General features: G+C 33.0%; 2 protein-coding genes across 2 annotated transcripts; one reads left to right on the top strand and one right to left on the bottom strand.

Annotated features, from left to right (window-relative positions):
• The first annotated feature begins 2824 nt into the window (after nucleotides 1–2824).
• Nucleotides 2825–7362, top strand: LOC123686091 (myotubularin-related protein 14). The gene is made up of 8 exons (XM_045626073.1): nucleotides 2825–3117; nucleotides 3357–3589; nucleotides 3723–4028; nucleotides 4079–4361; nucleotides 4488–4753; nucleotides 4859–5068; nucleotides 5963–6181; nucleotides 6241–7362. Exons 1-8 carry the CDS (start codon nucleotides 3022–3024, stop codon nucleotides 6377–6379), a joined length of 1752 nt encoding a protein of 583 aa, XP_045482029.1. The 5' UTR covers nucleotides 2825–3021; the 3' UTR covers nucleotides 6380–7362.
• A 446-nt stretch (nucleotides 7363–7808) lies between these two features.
• On the bottom strand, nucleotides 7809–10574 carry LOC123686140. Its single transcript, XM_045626132.1, has 4 exons — nucleotides 10357–10574; nucleotides 9954–10307; nucleotides 9769–9903; nucleotides 7809–9690 (listed from the first exon to the last, which is right to left on the bottom strand). Exons 2-4 carry the CDS (start codon nucleotides 10009–10011, stop codon nucleotides 9395–9397), a joined length of 489 nt encoding a protein of 162 aa, XP_045482088.1. The 5' UTR covers nucleotides 10012–10307; nucleotides 10357–10574; the 3' UTR covers nucleotides 7809–9394.
• Nucleotides 10575–13730: the final 3156 nt, after the last annotated feature.

Raw genomic sequence — 13730 nt, 5'->3', positions numbered from 1 at the left:
AGTGGACATTGTGACATATATTCTGAATAATTCCTTGAAGTGTGGACTCTTCCCGGATGGTTTGAAGTTGGCCAAGATAAGACCAGTTTATAAAAAGGGTGATCAAGAAAAACTGGAAAACTATAGACCGATCAGTCTGTTGTCTTGCTTCTCAAAGATCTTTGAATCTGTTATGTGTAACCGCATAATGGATTTTTTTACTACATCCAACCTACTGAGTAAAACACAGCATGGCTACCAAAAAGGAAAATCGTGCCAGACTGCAATATTCCAATTCACACAGAACATCATTGAGGCACTGGAGAAAAGTGAAGTTGCTATGTCCCTGTTTTTTGACTTGACCAAGGCGTTTGACTGCTTGGATCATTTCATACTACTCGATAAACTTGAGAGATACGGCATTAGAGGTCCTGCTCTAGCATGCTTTGAATCATATCTGTCGGATAGGAAACAATTTGTACGGGTGGATAAAGAAGGTGAGACAGGTTTATCAGAAATCAGGACTATTAATACTGGCGTAGCACAAGGTGGAGTGGCTGGACCCTTGCTGCTCATTGTTTATCTGAATGACATTGCTGAAATCTTGAAGGAAACTGACTGTTTCAGTCTTACTAACTACTCAGATGACACGAATATCCTTATCAGACAAAAACTCTTTCCAGACCTACTTAATTCAGCTGGCAACATACTGAAACAAATGAAAGAATGGTTTTGTTCAAACAAACTATTCCTCAATGACGAGAAGACGAATGCGATGATAATCAGAACAAATCGCCCTGGTTATGCGCTACCTACGGAGATCGTATTGAACAAGGAAAAAATGAAGTTGACAAACAGCACCAAATTCTTGGGTATGACTCTTGATTGCTGTCTGAGCTGGAACTGCCACGTCGAGGAAACTATTGATAAATTGAATAGGGTGAGCTACTGCATACGTATCCTGAGGAGATATGTAGATGACATTACGATTAAAATGGTATACCATGCTAACTTCGAGTCAGTCTTCCGAAATGGGAAGTGTACATCCTGAGTGGAGTGTACATCCAGGAATGCCTGCTGTTCTTCTATAAAAATAGGGAACTTTTTAAGGAGTATGAACCCCAAAATGTTTATGACACAAGAACAAATAACTATTCATACCCAATCCATCACCTAACGATGACGAAAAAGACTGCCCTGTATAGCTGTTTAAGGTTGTTCAACAGATTGCCAAATAAAATAAAAATAGCTGGTCCTATTAATAGGTTTAAAAAAGAGGTCCATACGTTGCTGATGGACCTTGAACCGTATACAGTGGAAGAGTATTTGTTGGGGAGACTGGCATAGCGCTCACCGATCCTTGATTTATGACATCAATTTTGTTTAATAATTTGCTTATTTATGTACTCAGGTTATTCCTCAAAATAAAGATTATTGTTATTATTTCAATTATAAGTCTACTCTTCAAGGCTAATGAAAAACAAGTCTCCTGTATATCTACTTCATTGTAATATTTGGGATACACAACATATATTCAAACATTGAATTGTTCAAATACTGATTCAGTAAAGTTACAGCAACATCAACAAACTCAACACATATAGTTCATTGTTATTAAAGAATATTCACTTTACATCTTGATATGGACTTGTGAAGCAATCATAATAAAATATATTATTGGTATAAAATTATATAAAGTTTGTCATAAATTAATTAAAGTAATCAATCAATTCCTAAATTGACTTCATAAAAAAATTAATAAGTTTTGTTACTTTAAGACCGAGATTGTTTTGCTTTTGCTTCTTCCTCTTTCTTCCGCTGTTTTTCTCTCATTACCTCTGCATCCCTGAAAGAAACATTTTTCACTGATTATTTCAGAAGTTCTTAAAAGATATAGTTATCAACTCCCATTGATAAGAAATTAAGTTATATCATTTTGATCTTTAGAATTTAATTTATTAATGCAGAACTATTAAAATGGCGCGACAAAAAATGTATAAAATTGTTTTACTGTCATTGTTTAAAAACTGTATTGAAAATTTATTTATAGATCAACTAGGACATTGCCTATTTGCTGAAACAGTAGAATTCAAGAAAGGATTAGAAATTAAATAATTTCAAAGTACATAGTAATTGGCATTTTGCCATCGCACCATCAACTGATGCTTACCTTAATTTACGTTGTTCTACTGTCAAACCATCTCCTCGCTTTCCTTTAGCCTGTTCTTGATTTTTTTTTTGATTTTTGGCTCTTGCGAGTTCTCGTTGATTACCACCTGAAAATACAATGAAGACATTTAATATGACGTTCAGATTTTATCCATCAGACAACTTACGAGTCATTTTGTAGAGATAGAAGCAAATAATCAGGAATCTTATAAAATTCAATAACCAAGGCCTCCGAAGGCCGCAGCCTCTCCTTAAAGCGACAAATTTGTGTACTGAATAATCAGAAAAACGCAGTTTTTTGATTAAGAAAAATGGTGGAAGAACACAGATGTACCATTCACAGATAATTCCGAAATTTTTTTATCTGTAATATAAATATTATGTGTAATCGTATATCTATCCCATTGAAAAAACTCTGTACTTTCAAAATTTTACCATATGTTAGCTTATTTATATCAATACATAGTGATTGTACCAAATTCAAATATTAAAATAAAATGACATAGGTACTCTATGTTATTCCTTGGAAATTGAACCATAGAATTTAGGACACTTAGAAATATGATCTGCGCATTATCTTCTGCGTCGTTTGTTTTCTGTTGTGTAGCGTTTTCAATATTTTCTGAAAGGAATTGATAGTGTGAGGAGTTTTTGTACACATTTTTTTTTCAGTAATTCATGGGGATATCAGATGGAACTACAAATTTCGTTCAACATAATTCAACATAAGTTATTTTTTTAGTTTCTTGGTAGAACACGTTATCTTAAAGGAACCATATCTATACAACTTGAAAAAGATTAGCACGCTGTTCGTTAAAATTGGGAGTGCGACTCTAATCTCAATTTATCTTGAATCACGAAAAAAGCTTCAAAATGAATCCACCAGTAAATATTAAAAGGAAAGACCTCGAGGCCCTGTGCAATCTTTTTAAGCAAAATGCATATTCTGTCGGATATGAGACTCCTGCAGTAAGTTTTTCATTACAGATGATGATTATATTATTAATTTTGAACTGATATCTTTATTGAAATTGAGATTCAAATGGCCTAAATTTATATCATCTAACACTCACCAAAAATAATTATTATTTATATTGCATATATTCATCTGAATTTGTTCATAATATTAGAGAAATATCAATAATTACTACATATGAGGTCTAAATATTTCAAATCAATTATTGATATGAAAAATTTTTCAAATTTAGGCCGCAGAAGCATTGGGAAAATGCAAAGCATTATTGGAACTGGATTATAAAGTAGTTGAAATTAACAATAGTGATGGTACACTATGTGCTCATTATCCTAGCAAAATACTCATATGTCAGAGTGAACTTCCCAAATATGGTGGTGATGGAGTAAAAAATGATGCACTCAATTTGGAAAGTGAGAGTGATGTCAATCAACTACGTAATCAAATCTTGAAAGCCAGAAAGGGAAGGTATGATAATATTTTGTTACAATATCTTCAGTGTGTATTACCACTTAAAAGTTATGATGACTATTGTTAAATCCAAATGATGAATTTTTCCATAAAAAATTATTTACCAAAGGCAAATACTCGTCTTTTTTAGGTGTCGTGCTCGATTCCCCATTCCTGTTATATTTTACAATGGTAAAAATATTTGCCGCTCTGGAACCACTGCCCATTTTGTTGAAATATTAGGTCGTGCTACTGTTGAAACCCTAAATAGTTATGTAGTTGGTCCGTCAGAAGATGAGTCGGAGGAAAGAGGTGATGAAGAGGAGTTCAATGATGATCAAAATTTGAACCTTGAAAGCAGTGTCAGGAAAAATGATATACAATTACTGAAGATGTATAATGTTCAGAGTATTTTTGACTTGATGGTGGAGCAGAGGAAAGTCAAATATGGTGTTTAGTAAGTATTTTTTCATTTATGAAGATCAAAAAATAGCATTGATTTTACAGTGTAACTTCTTCTGAAAGTGCTGATGAAGAAAGTCGCTATAATGATTTTAAGATATTCCATATTCCCTATCCTGGATGCGAGTTTTTCACTAATATTAATCACAGTGATAAACAAGAAATCAAGCTCCATTTTGATTGGACACAGAAAATGGTTGATAAAGAATTTGATATTCCTGATCTAGAACATTTTAGTAATATGCTGATTGACTGGAAGGAATATAAGAAATGGGATGTTACTGTATTAACTAGAAATTATCTAATGTTGATTTTAAAGCAGATCCATGTGAGTTCTCACATTCAACAATACTTTTTTTCAGGGATAAAATGAGATATTTGCTCGAATATGAATGGAATGGATAGAGAATTCTGCAGCTAAGCGGTTAACTTTGATATTATTTTCTTTCTTTAGGAAAGTAACTCTGGCGTTCTAGTACATTGCATAAGTGGCTGGGATAGAACTCCACTTTTTATATCTTTGATAAGAATTAGTTTATGGGCTGATGGTTTGATACATAAGTCACTTAATGCTTGGCAATTAATGTACTTCACAATTGCATACGATTGGATGCTTTTTGGTCATAATCTCAAGAATCGCTTAGAAAAATTCGAGGAAATTTTCTTCTTCTGCTTTTTTGTATTGAAACATCTGGCCGAATTCGAACTGACCAAAGATGGGTAAGCTTCAGTTTCATCTCTTGAATTTAAGCTCCAAATTTTACACAATCTTATTTGAGATTGATGTAACTCTTAGTGAATATTTTTACTGATAGATTATTTCAGACTTGTGTATCCGAGGCCAGAGTCGAGAAAACATGATAATATGTTTGGGCGATCCACTATTCGATCTCCTACTGATAATAATTCATATCTGTTTAGAGATAATGAGACTGATATTAATGAAGAGGATTTGCTGTCAGACGACAGCGATCTCGAACATGATGATTTGTATGAAGATGCACCAAGTCCCCCAAGCAGTAATGAATCGAATGGGTAAGGTCTTAAAATATTGAGATTCCATTTACATTCCACTCCTTCCCTTTCAAACTTTTTTGGGTCGAAAATTAAAGGGAATTTTTTCATGTGAACAAAAGCTAGAGCTAGACGTTTCTTCGAAAGTAAAATGTTTAAAAAAGATATATAAATTTTCATTTCTTGAAATGCAAAAGTGTTGAATGTCATATTTTTGAGGGCTTGTTTCAGGGAAATAGCAGGCTACCATATTGTCCAATGGTCTGTAATTTGAAGAATTCTAGCTCAAAATCAATTCACGATAACTCTTGAGTAGAATGTGCTAAATACTTTTCAGGATATATTTTCATTATATCTGTTCCTCACTAGGGGTATGGTCCGTATATCGCCGAGAGTTTAAGAGCGGTTACTAGTGGTTTTCAATGTTTTAGGTAACCTACTTCGTATTTACGGACCGCTTGACTCTTGTCAATGGTCAAGACAGAATTTTGGAGGTTATAAATGGTTGATCTTTTCAATTTGTAAAAATCTAATACTTATTAATTGCTCTGAAGGGTATTCGTTTCTTAATTAAAATTATAAAGTTTTTGAGTGTTAGATGTCAGGAAAATATTCATAAACAATAATATCATAATTATAATGACAACTGCCAACCGGAGTGGGTGTGGTTACCAAACCTTACTGGAATAAAAGTATGGTTGCTCTGGTGACAGATAACTCACCGGAGTTTGAGGAAATAGTCACCAGTTTTTGAGGAATTTGACATATACGGTCCACCAACTTACTAACCATAGTAACCAAGATGATATACGGACCATACCCAATATTACATGAATCTGAATTTGAACAAAATACTCCCTAATTCACGTAATTCTTCCTATTGATTTGGTTGTAACTTTCAATTGTTATTTTCAGAAATAACATGAGTGAACCTAGCTCTGATTCTAATGGAGCGGCTTCAAGTAATCCCTCAATTCCAAAACGATCTTCTCCTGTGCCAATTCAGAAAAATAATAGTAGCGCAAGTGATACAGATACATCTGGTAGTTGGGCATATGTGACAACAACTGGCAGTCTCAAAAATAAAGAAGAATTTGCACTTGAAGGATTGAGAGAAAAGCAATATACCGCAGGGTGAGATCAAGTTTCCCTTCTTTTTTTTTTTGGATACTAGTGTTTTTTTTTTCAAGCAGGAGATACTATAGATTGCACAGACTGCGAAAGGAATTCTACAGAATATACTTCCAATGTATCCCAGTCAATTACCAGATGGGCCCATCTATGTTAGGTCAAGTTCTTGGCAACTTGTCAGAAAGAGTTGGTTTCACATAAAAAGTGTTCCTCTTTAAGGCTAGTCAAAAGATTTGTCTTATCCACACACATGCACCCCAATTACGTTGAACCATTTTTTTAAATTGTATTATTTCGTGTTTGCTTAGTTGTAATATTCATTGTTTTATTATTATTCAGTCATATTTGTTTCAGTATTCCATGATAAAAAAAAATATCCCAAAATGAACAAACTCATTTAATAGTTGAAACATTATGTCTAAAATTATGCTATTGAATTTAAAATTAATAGTCTATGTTACATATAGTGATAACCAGATCAGATGAATTGGAATGTTGAGTATTGTATACCTGAATTTCTCAATTTACACAATAAGGAATCCATAACGGACAATAACTGCATTTAGATTTTCAATATCTTCAGTGGGATGTGCTATCATACTTACATTACACCGTTATGAACACTTAAGCCGCTGATACTTGTTAACATTTGCCCAGTATTAATGCAATTTTTTCTGTGAATGTGTGAATGTTCTGTTCATAGTTAAAAGTATTTTTCACGATTGTTCCATGAAGTCTTCAGGTATCGTTCATTCTTCCTTTTCCATTATTAATATTCGTTTGTGTTCAGTTATCTAGTGATATTGTTTTTATTCTTCATTTGTTGTTTTACAAGACATTGCAAGATTGCTTAAAGAGTTCAAAGATCCTTTGTAATACATGTTATCTCTCGCCAATGACTTAGTTATTATAACTCAGGGTACATCAGGAATTTTGTAATGATGAATATCCATTTTGATATCTGCAATAGCTAGAGTATAAATCTCTGAAGCTGTGAATAATTTCATTGACATCTGATTTATTTCAACGTTTCAATCTATGATTTTGCTCGATACAAAATTTATTTTTCTAGTTTCATTTGTTTTTCCATCAAATGTGATACGTAACAGATAACGAACTACTCGTTCAGATTTCTTGTGTGTTATCTTCAAAACTTTTATAATAAAATATATTTTTTTAAAAAGTTTTCCTATTTACTTTCCTCACCCGAAATAATTAACATTTAGAAAAAAAGGGAGGTTTTTTATGTCAAATCCGGGAATTTTTGTCCACTAATGATTGAGTTTTGGCAAGAAATCCATTATCATCTAAATTCACTACGTTAATTCCAAAAAATCTGGTCTCTGGACAAATTATGTAATATTTACAACATCCATTTTGAAAATCTTAAAACGTTTAAGACGAACTGATTAAATAGACCATTACAAAGCTACACCGTACTATAGTAGTCAGTTCTGCTAACTTAATTGTAAATACAATTTGGACAAGAAGTTTCTCAACGCTATGTATTTTTCTTATATAATAGAAGTGGTCTTTGTTCTGCTGAGTTGAAAGTTTCTTAATTATATTCTCACTCAACCTCGTTAAGTTTGAAAAATTTCAGGTCTTGGGAAATTAAAAACAAAACAAATATTTCCACATTTTTCTTTACAAATTGTTGTACAAACATTGACATTTTTCGACTAGAATATTTTGAATATTTGTAAGTAAGCATTAATTTCAACAACTGAAATCAGGTAAATGTGAACCTCAGTTGAGTAAATTAAATACCTCTTATTCGCTTAAGCTGCTTTGCATAAAAACATATATAAATATAGTTTATCTTAAAATTTTTCAGGCTCAAACTTATTTACTATAAACAAAGAATTACTATACATATACATTTATATAAAAATTTCTTTTTGTAATACTGGCAGATTAATTCTATAAACAGTACGAAAATAATTATATATATATTTCCATAGGTAAAATATTCATTTTCAAATAGGAATAATACTGGTTATCGTAAAATTACTATTGAATTGACGATAATTGAGCCTCTATACTAATATGTATAAACAACTTATAAAATAATTTTCTATTTCCTTCAAATTCAGGTAAAATTTGTGACAATATTGTTTCATTTTGGAAATTTGAATGAATTATTATCTTTGGTGAAGATAATACTGATCTTTGGTAATTACTTGTGGCTTCTGTGATTAATATATTGTATGTGAAGTGTATTAGTAAAAAAATTCATTATATAAAAAATAGCACTGGCATTTAAATATTCAGTAAATATAGACATATTGTAACAGTAAAAAATAGCAATTGCTTATAAATAACTATGGTAAAGGCTCTAAAATTTATAGCAGTATTTCTGTCAAATTAAAAAAAAATCAACCAAGTTTTGATAGAAATTAGGAGGTATGTTGGTTAATTATATCTTATAGCTTTATATCTATTTCATTATATCTTAAAATTAAATAAGAACTAGTTATGGTAACTTCATACTTTTCTGTTGAGACATTATGAATTGGAAGACATCAATAATACTGATAGAGAAGCTCTACAAATAAATGTAGAGAAAGGGAGCATGACATATGAATGTAAAACGTAAATGGTAATTTTCAAAATATAATACTAAGCAATTTGGGAAGAAAGCAATAGAACTCAATTCTCTTTTATTATTTAGGAATGAATCGAACTAAACATCGGTTTTCTCAAGAATGATGAATAATATGGAATTACTTAAATGATGGCGAAAAGTTCGGAATGAACTTTTGTTATTGCAGTATATTTTTATTTATTCAATTAATATGATTCAGTTGACTCATCATTTAATTAATTTAATTGACAAGTTCCGATTTAAATGATTTGAACGAACAAAATCAATAAAATTAGAATATAAGAGGAACAATTTAAATTTTAGTTTTCCATAGATACCAACATGTTAAATGTTTCAAAAAGTTTTAATCAGTGTAATTTTTCACCTAAAAGAAAATTCCAAAAGCAAAATAGTTAAGTGTTTTTATACACCCAGGATGAGTAGGTGTAATTAAAAAGTTATATCTTATTCAGTCACATTCGGTTAGAGAGCTGAGATTATCACATTTCAATAGCTATATACAGGGAGTATAAGCTGGAAAATAATTTTTTTACACACCTTGTGTTTTAATGAAAGTAAAAGAAACAATGAAGCATCTAAAAAGCTCACATGTAGAACACAACTCAATTTTATCTCTTATACAATAAAAGAAATAATAGATGGAGTAGGAGTATATTAATTCTAGCTATTTCTGGTTGACCGTTTGCCAATTTCGGAACAGTTACCTGAGGTTTGATTGTAGTTGTAGGGGTTATAGTAGTGGTTTTAATTCCACTACCTTCAATATAATCTTCATCATCAGAAGGGGCGAATTGAATAGTGTTTCCGTTGCAAAGGTCTCCAGTACAATAGCAATACTCCACGTTGTTGGCTTTCTGACAATCATCTAACTGCCCATCTTCACATGTCCTGATTTTTGTCTCTCCTCAAGAAAGAAGAGATTTATAGTTATATTAAAAGCAAAATTGAATTCTTCATTATTAAGAGAAGACAAGATCCTCACCATGTGTTTCCAGCACACAAGAAAACTTTTTGGGACATTCTACTATAAAGGAAGAATTATTTGGATTAAAATTGTCACATGGATTAGTTTCTTCCATTCCACAATTGTAACATTTAATAGCTGCTACTACATTCACTAAAAATTCATTATTAGGAGAAAGAAGGTTTACATATACAGATCCTCACCTGAAGATGACCAGTATAACATTAAAAGTGTAAACTTGAAGAATATAATTGTAGTCATTATTTGAGTTAGTACTAAGCATATAAAACAAGATTTCTCTATTTAATCAGCACCTCTTAGTAGGAATTTGAAATTCTTCTAGTTATCTCCAGCACCATCATTTTGGGAGGTTAAGAGGTAATACAGTAAACAAAACCAGTAAATTAAGCAATAGACTGATAGGTATGTAAATTATTCTGTTATTTTCGAAGCGCGAAAATAGAAGCTGGAGGCAATAACAATTATTTCATAACGACTATATACATAAAAAAAATACTGGTTCTACTAATGATTGTGGTATGGTATATGGTATGTAACTGAAAACGCTATCATAAATAAAGGATAGAGTAAGAGATATAGAGTTACCAATTATTGAATTTTGAAAAGAGAACACTCACTCTGGGTGTTTGGAGAGAGAAATCCGCAGTTCACACAGTTGGTGTTAACTTGTTATTGGCTGGGTGATTGTTCCAGCCTATAGCTTACCTAATTGTTCCAAAGAAATAAATACGAGTGCAATTTGAATGTACATTTGCAACTGCGAATATTAATTATTGGCAATTGAACTATATGAAGAATATTGATAAAGCAACATCATGTTTATATTTTCATACATATGATTCACTGATATTTTCAACACAATATTGAATATCCAATAATGTATTTTAGAGGGTACATACCAACATACCTAAAAAGAGGGTACATGAATGAAGGTGATTTTAATGCAAACATTTTCTCAACCAAAATTCCTTGGCATAACACTAGGGAGGAACTGATGGCAAAGAGGAATTCAGCATGAAAAAGTCTTCATAAGTTCATAACATCAAATTTTGAAGTCGATCTGAATCAAAAACTTTTTTTTGACGGAAAAATATCAAAGGTTTTGGCCTTGGTTTTTCTGAAATAATCGTGCGATCGAATTCGAACATTTTATCATAGTCTTGGAGGATTTCCAGGTCGTACAGATTCCGAATTTGGCATCGATTTCGCGCAAAAATTTGTCTACATGAAGAACAGTTTTTTCACAGAATTCGCAATATCTCAGTTTTAGGTCATGTAAGGAAGAAACAGACTGCAGGAAGATATTCCGCATGGAAATTTCTTCATAATATAAAATTTTGAAGGAGATCCGATAATTTTTTTTTTTTTGCAAAGTCTTTTCGAAGCTTTTCCGTAATTTTGTAGCTGATCCGATCGAAAACTCTTTTTGTATTTACAAATATACCATAAGCCTTTTATGCGGATGCGCTAAAATATAGCGCATCCACCAGTTTTTTTAAGGCTTCGACAAATGCGGACATCTAGGAGAAGTAACTCAAATCAAGCTTTGGTAGTGACGCATACATTACAGGATTCTAATCATGGTTGGCTGCGCCAAGAATAGGTTCAGTAAACTGTGTCTAGATGACTTAGAGTCAAATTCGAAATTGAATTTTTGGAATTTTAAAGAAACCTTACCTAATTGATGTACTATCACTTCTGTATTAGGTCTGAGTGTATTCACCTATTTAAACTGATAATTTTTTTCCTCTAGGATTAAGGTCCATCGGTAACAATACTCTTTAATAAAACCAACCACTATGAAAATTTTTCCACAAAATTTGAAATATCTCGAAATAGAGACCTTTTAGAAGCAAACTGATTGCAGATTTGTATTCGGTGGGCTCAACTCCTCGGAATACTCAGCATGGAGAACTGCACCAAACTCTTACAACACTAAGATCCTTTATCCCACAAAGACAGGACTTTGTCAACTTTTGTCAACTAGAGAGCAACAGAAACCTATTTTGAAAGCTTCGTCTTGGTTTTCCTGAAAAAATCGACCGACCGAATTCGGACATTTTATAAAATTTAACCAGAAAAATTTTCTACACCTTGAAAGCACAGTTTTTAAACGAACTGAACTGTATCAGTTCTGCTTCGGATTTTGGCAAAAGGTTGAAAGCTGAAGGCAACACACTCTAACACAAAAATTCGTATCAAGAACATATGATGAATGGGGAGGTATCCGGGTCGCAGATCTTCTATAGGCAACCAATCATACACAAAGACGTTTTGTAAGTTGCCTATTCGATTTTGCTCCTGCTCCTGATATACCTTCTCGGTCTCATATGTTCCTGTTACAAAAATCGTACCCAAATTCTCGTTGTTTCGTTCGAATTTACCCATTTCACACACGAAAATCAAATCCTAACACAAAAATTCGTATCAGGAACATATGATGAATGGGGAGGTATCCGGGTCGCAGATCTTCTATAGGCAACCAATCATACACAAAGACGTTTTGTAAGTTGCCTATTCGATTTTGCTCCTGCTCCTGATATACCTTCTCGGTCTCATATGTTCCTGTTACAAAAATCGTACCCAAATTCTCGTTGTTTCGTTCGAATTTACCCATTTCACACACGAAAATCAAATCCTAACACAAAAATTCGTATCAGGAACATATGATGAATGGGGAGGTATCCGGGTCGCAGATCTTCTATAGGCAACCAATCATACACAAAGACGTTTTGTAAGTTGCCTATTCGATTTTGCTCCTGCTCCTGATATACCTTCTCGGTCTCATATGTTCCTGTTACAAAAATCGTACCCAAATTCTCGTTGTTTCGTTCGAATTTATCCATTTCACACACGAAAATCAAATCCTAACACAAAAATCCGTATCAGGAACATATGATGAATGGGGAGGTATCCGGGTCGCAGATCTTCTATAGGCAACCAATCATACACAAAGACGTTTTGTAAGTTGCCTATTCGATTTTGCTCCTGCTCCTGATATACCTTCTCGGTCTCATATATTCCTGTTACAAAAATCGTACCCAAATTCTCGTTGTTTCGTTCGAATTTACCCATTTCACACACGAAAATCAAATCCTAACACAAAAATTCGTATCAGGAACATATGATGAATGGGGAGGTATCCGGGTCGCAGATCTTCTATAGGCAACCAATCATACACAAAGACGTTTTGTAAGTTGCCTATTCGATTTTGCTCCTACTCCTGATATACCTTCTCGGTCTCATATGTTCCTGTTACAAAAATCGTACCCAAATTCTCGTTGTTTCGTTCGAATTTATCCATTTCACACACGAAAATCAAATCCTAACACAAAAATTCGTATTAGGAACATATGATGAATGGGGAGGTATCCGGGTCGCAGATCTTCTATAGGCAACCAATCATACACAAAGACGTTTTGTGTGTTGCCTATTCGATTTTGCTCCTGCTCCTGATATACCTTCTCGGTCTCATATGTTCCTGTTACAAAAATCGTACCCAAATTCTCGTTGTTTCGTTCGAATTTACTCATTTCACACACGAAAATCAAATCCTAACACAAAAATTCGTATCAGGAACATATGATGAATGGGGAGGTATCCGGGTCGCAGACCTTCTATAGGCAACCAATCATACACTAAGACGTTTTGTGTGTTGCCTATTCGATTTTGCTCCTGCTCCTGATATACCTTCTCGGTCTCATATGTTCCTGTTACAAAAATCGTAACCAAATTCTTGTTGTTTCGTTCGAATTTACTCATTTTACACACGAAAATCAAATCCTAACACAAAAATTCGTATCAGGAACATATGATGAATGGGGAGGTATCCAGGTCGCAGACCTTCCATAGGCAACCAATCATACACTAAGACGTTTTGTGTGTTGCCTATTCGATTTTACTCCTGCTCCTGATATACCTCCTCGGTCTCATATGTTCCTGTTACAAAATTCGAACGT

The sequence above is a fragment of the Harmonia axyridis genome, chromosome X (genome assembly GCF_914767665.1).
Source record: "Harmonia axyridis chromosome X, icHarAxyr1.1, whole genome shotgun sequence".
Taxonomy (NCBI): domain Eukaryota; kingdom Metazoa; phylum Arthropoda; class Insecta; order Coleoptera; family Coccinellidae; genus Harmonia; species Harmonia axyridis.
This window is presented reverse-complemented; position numbering and strand designations above follow the sequence as displayed.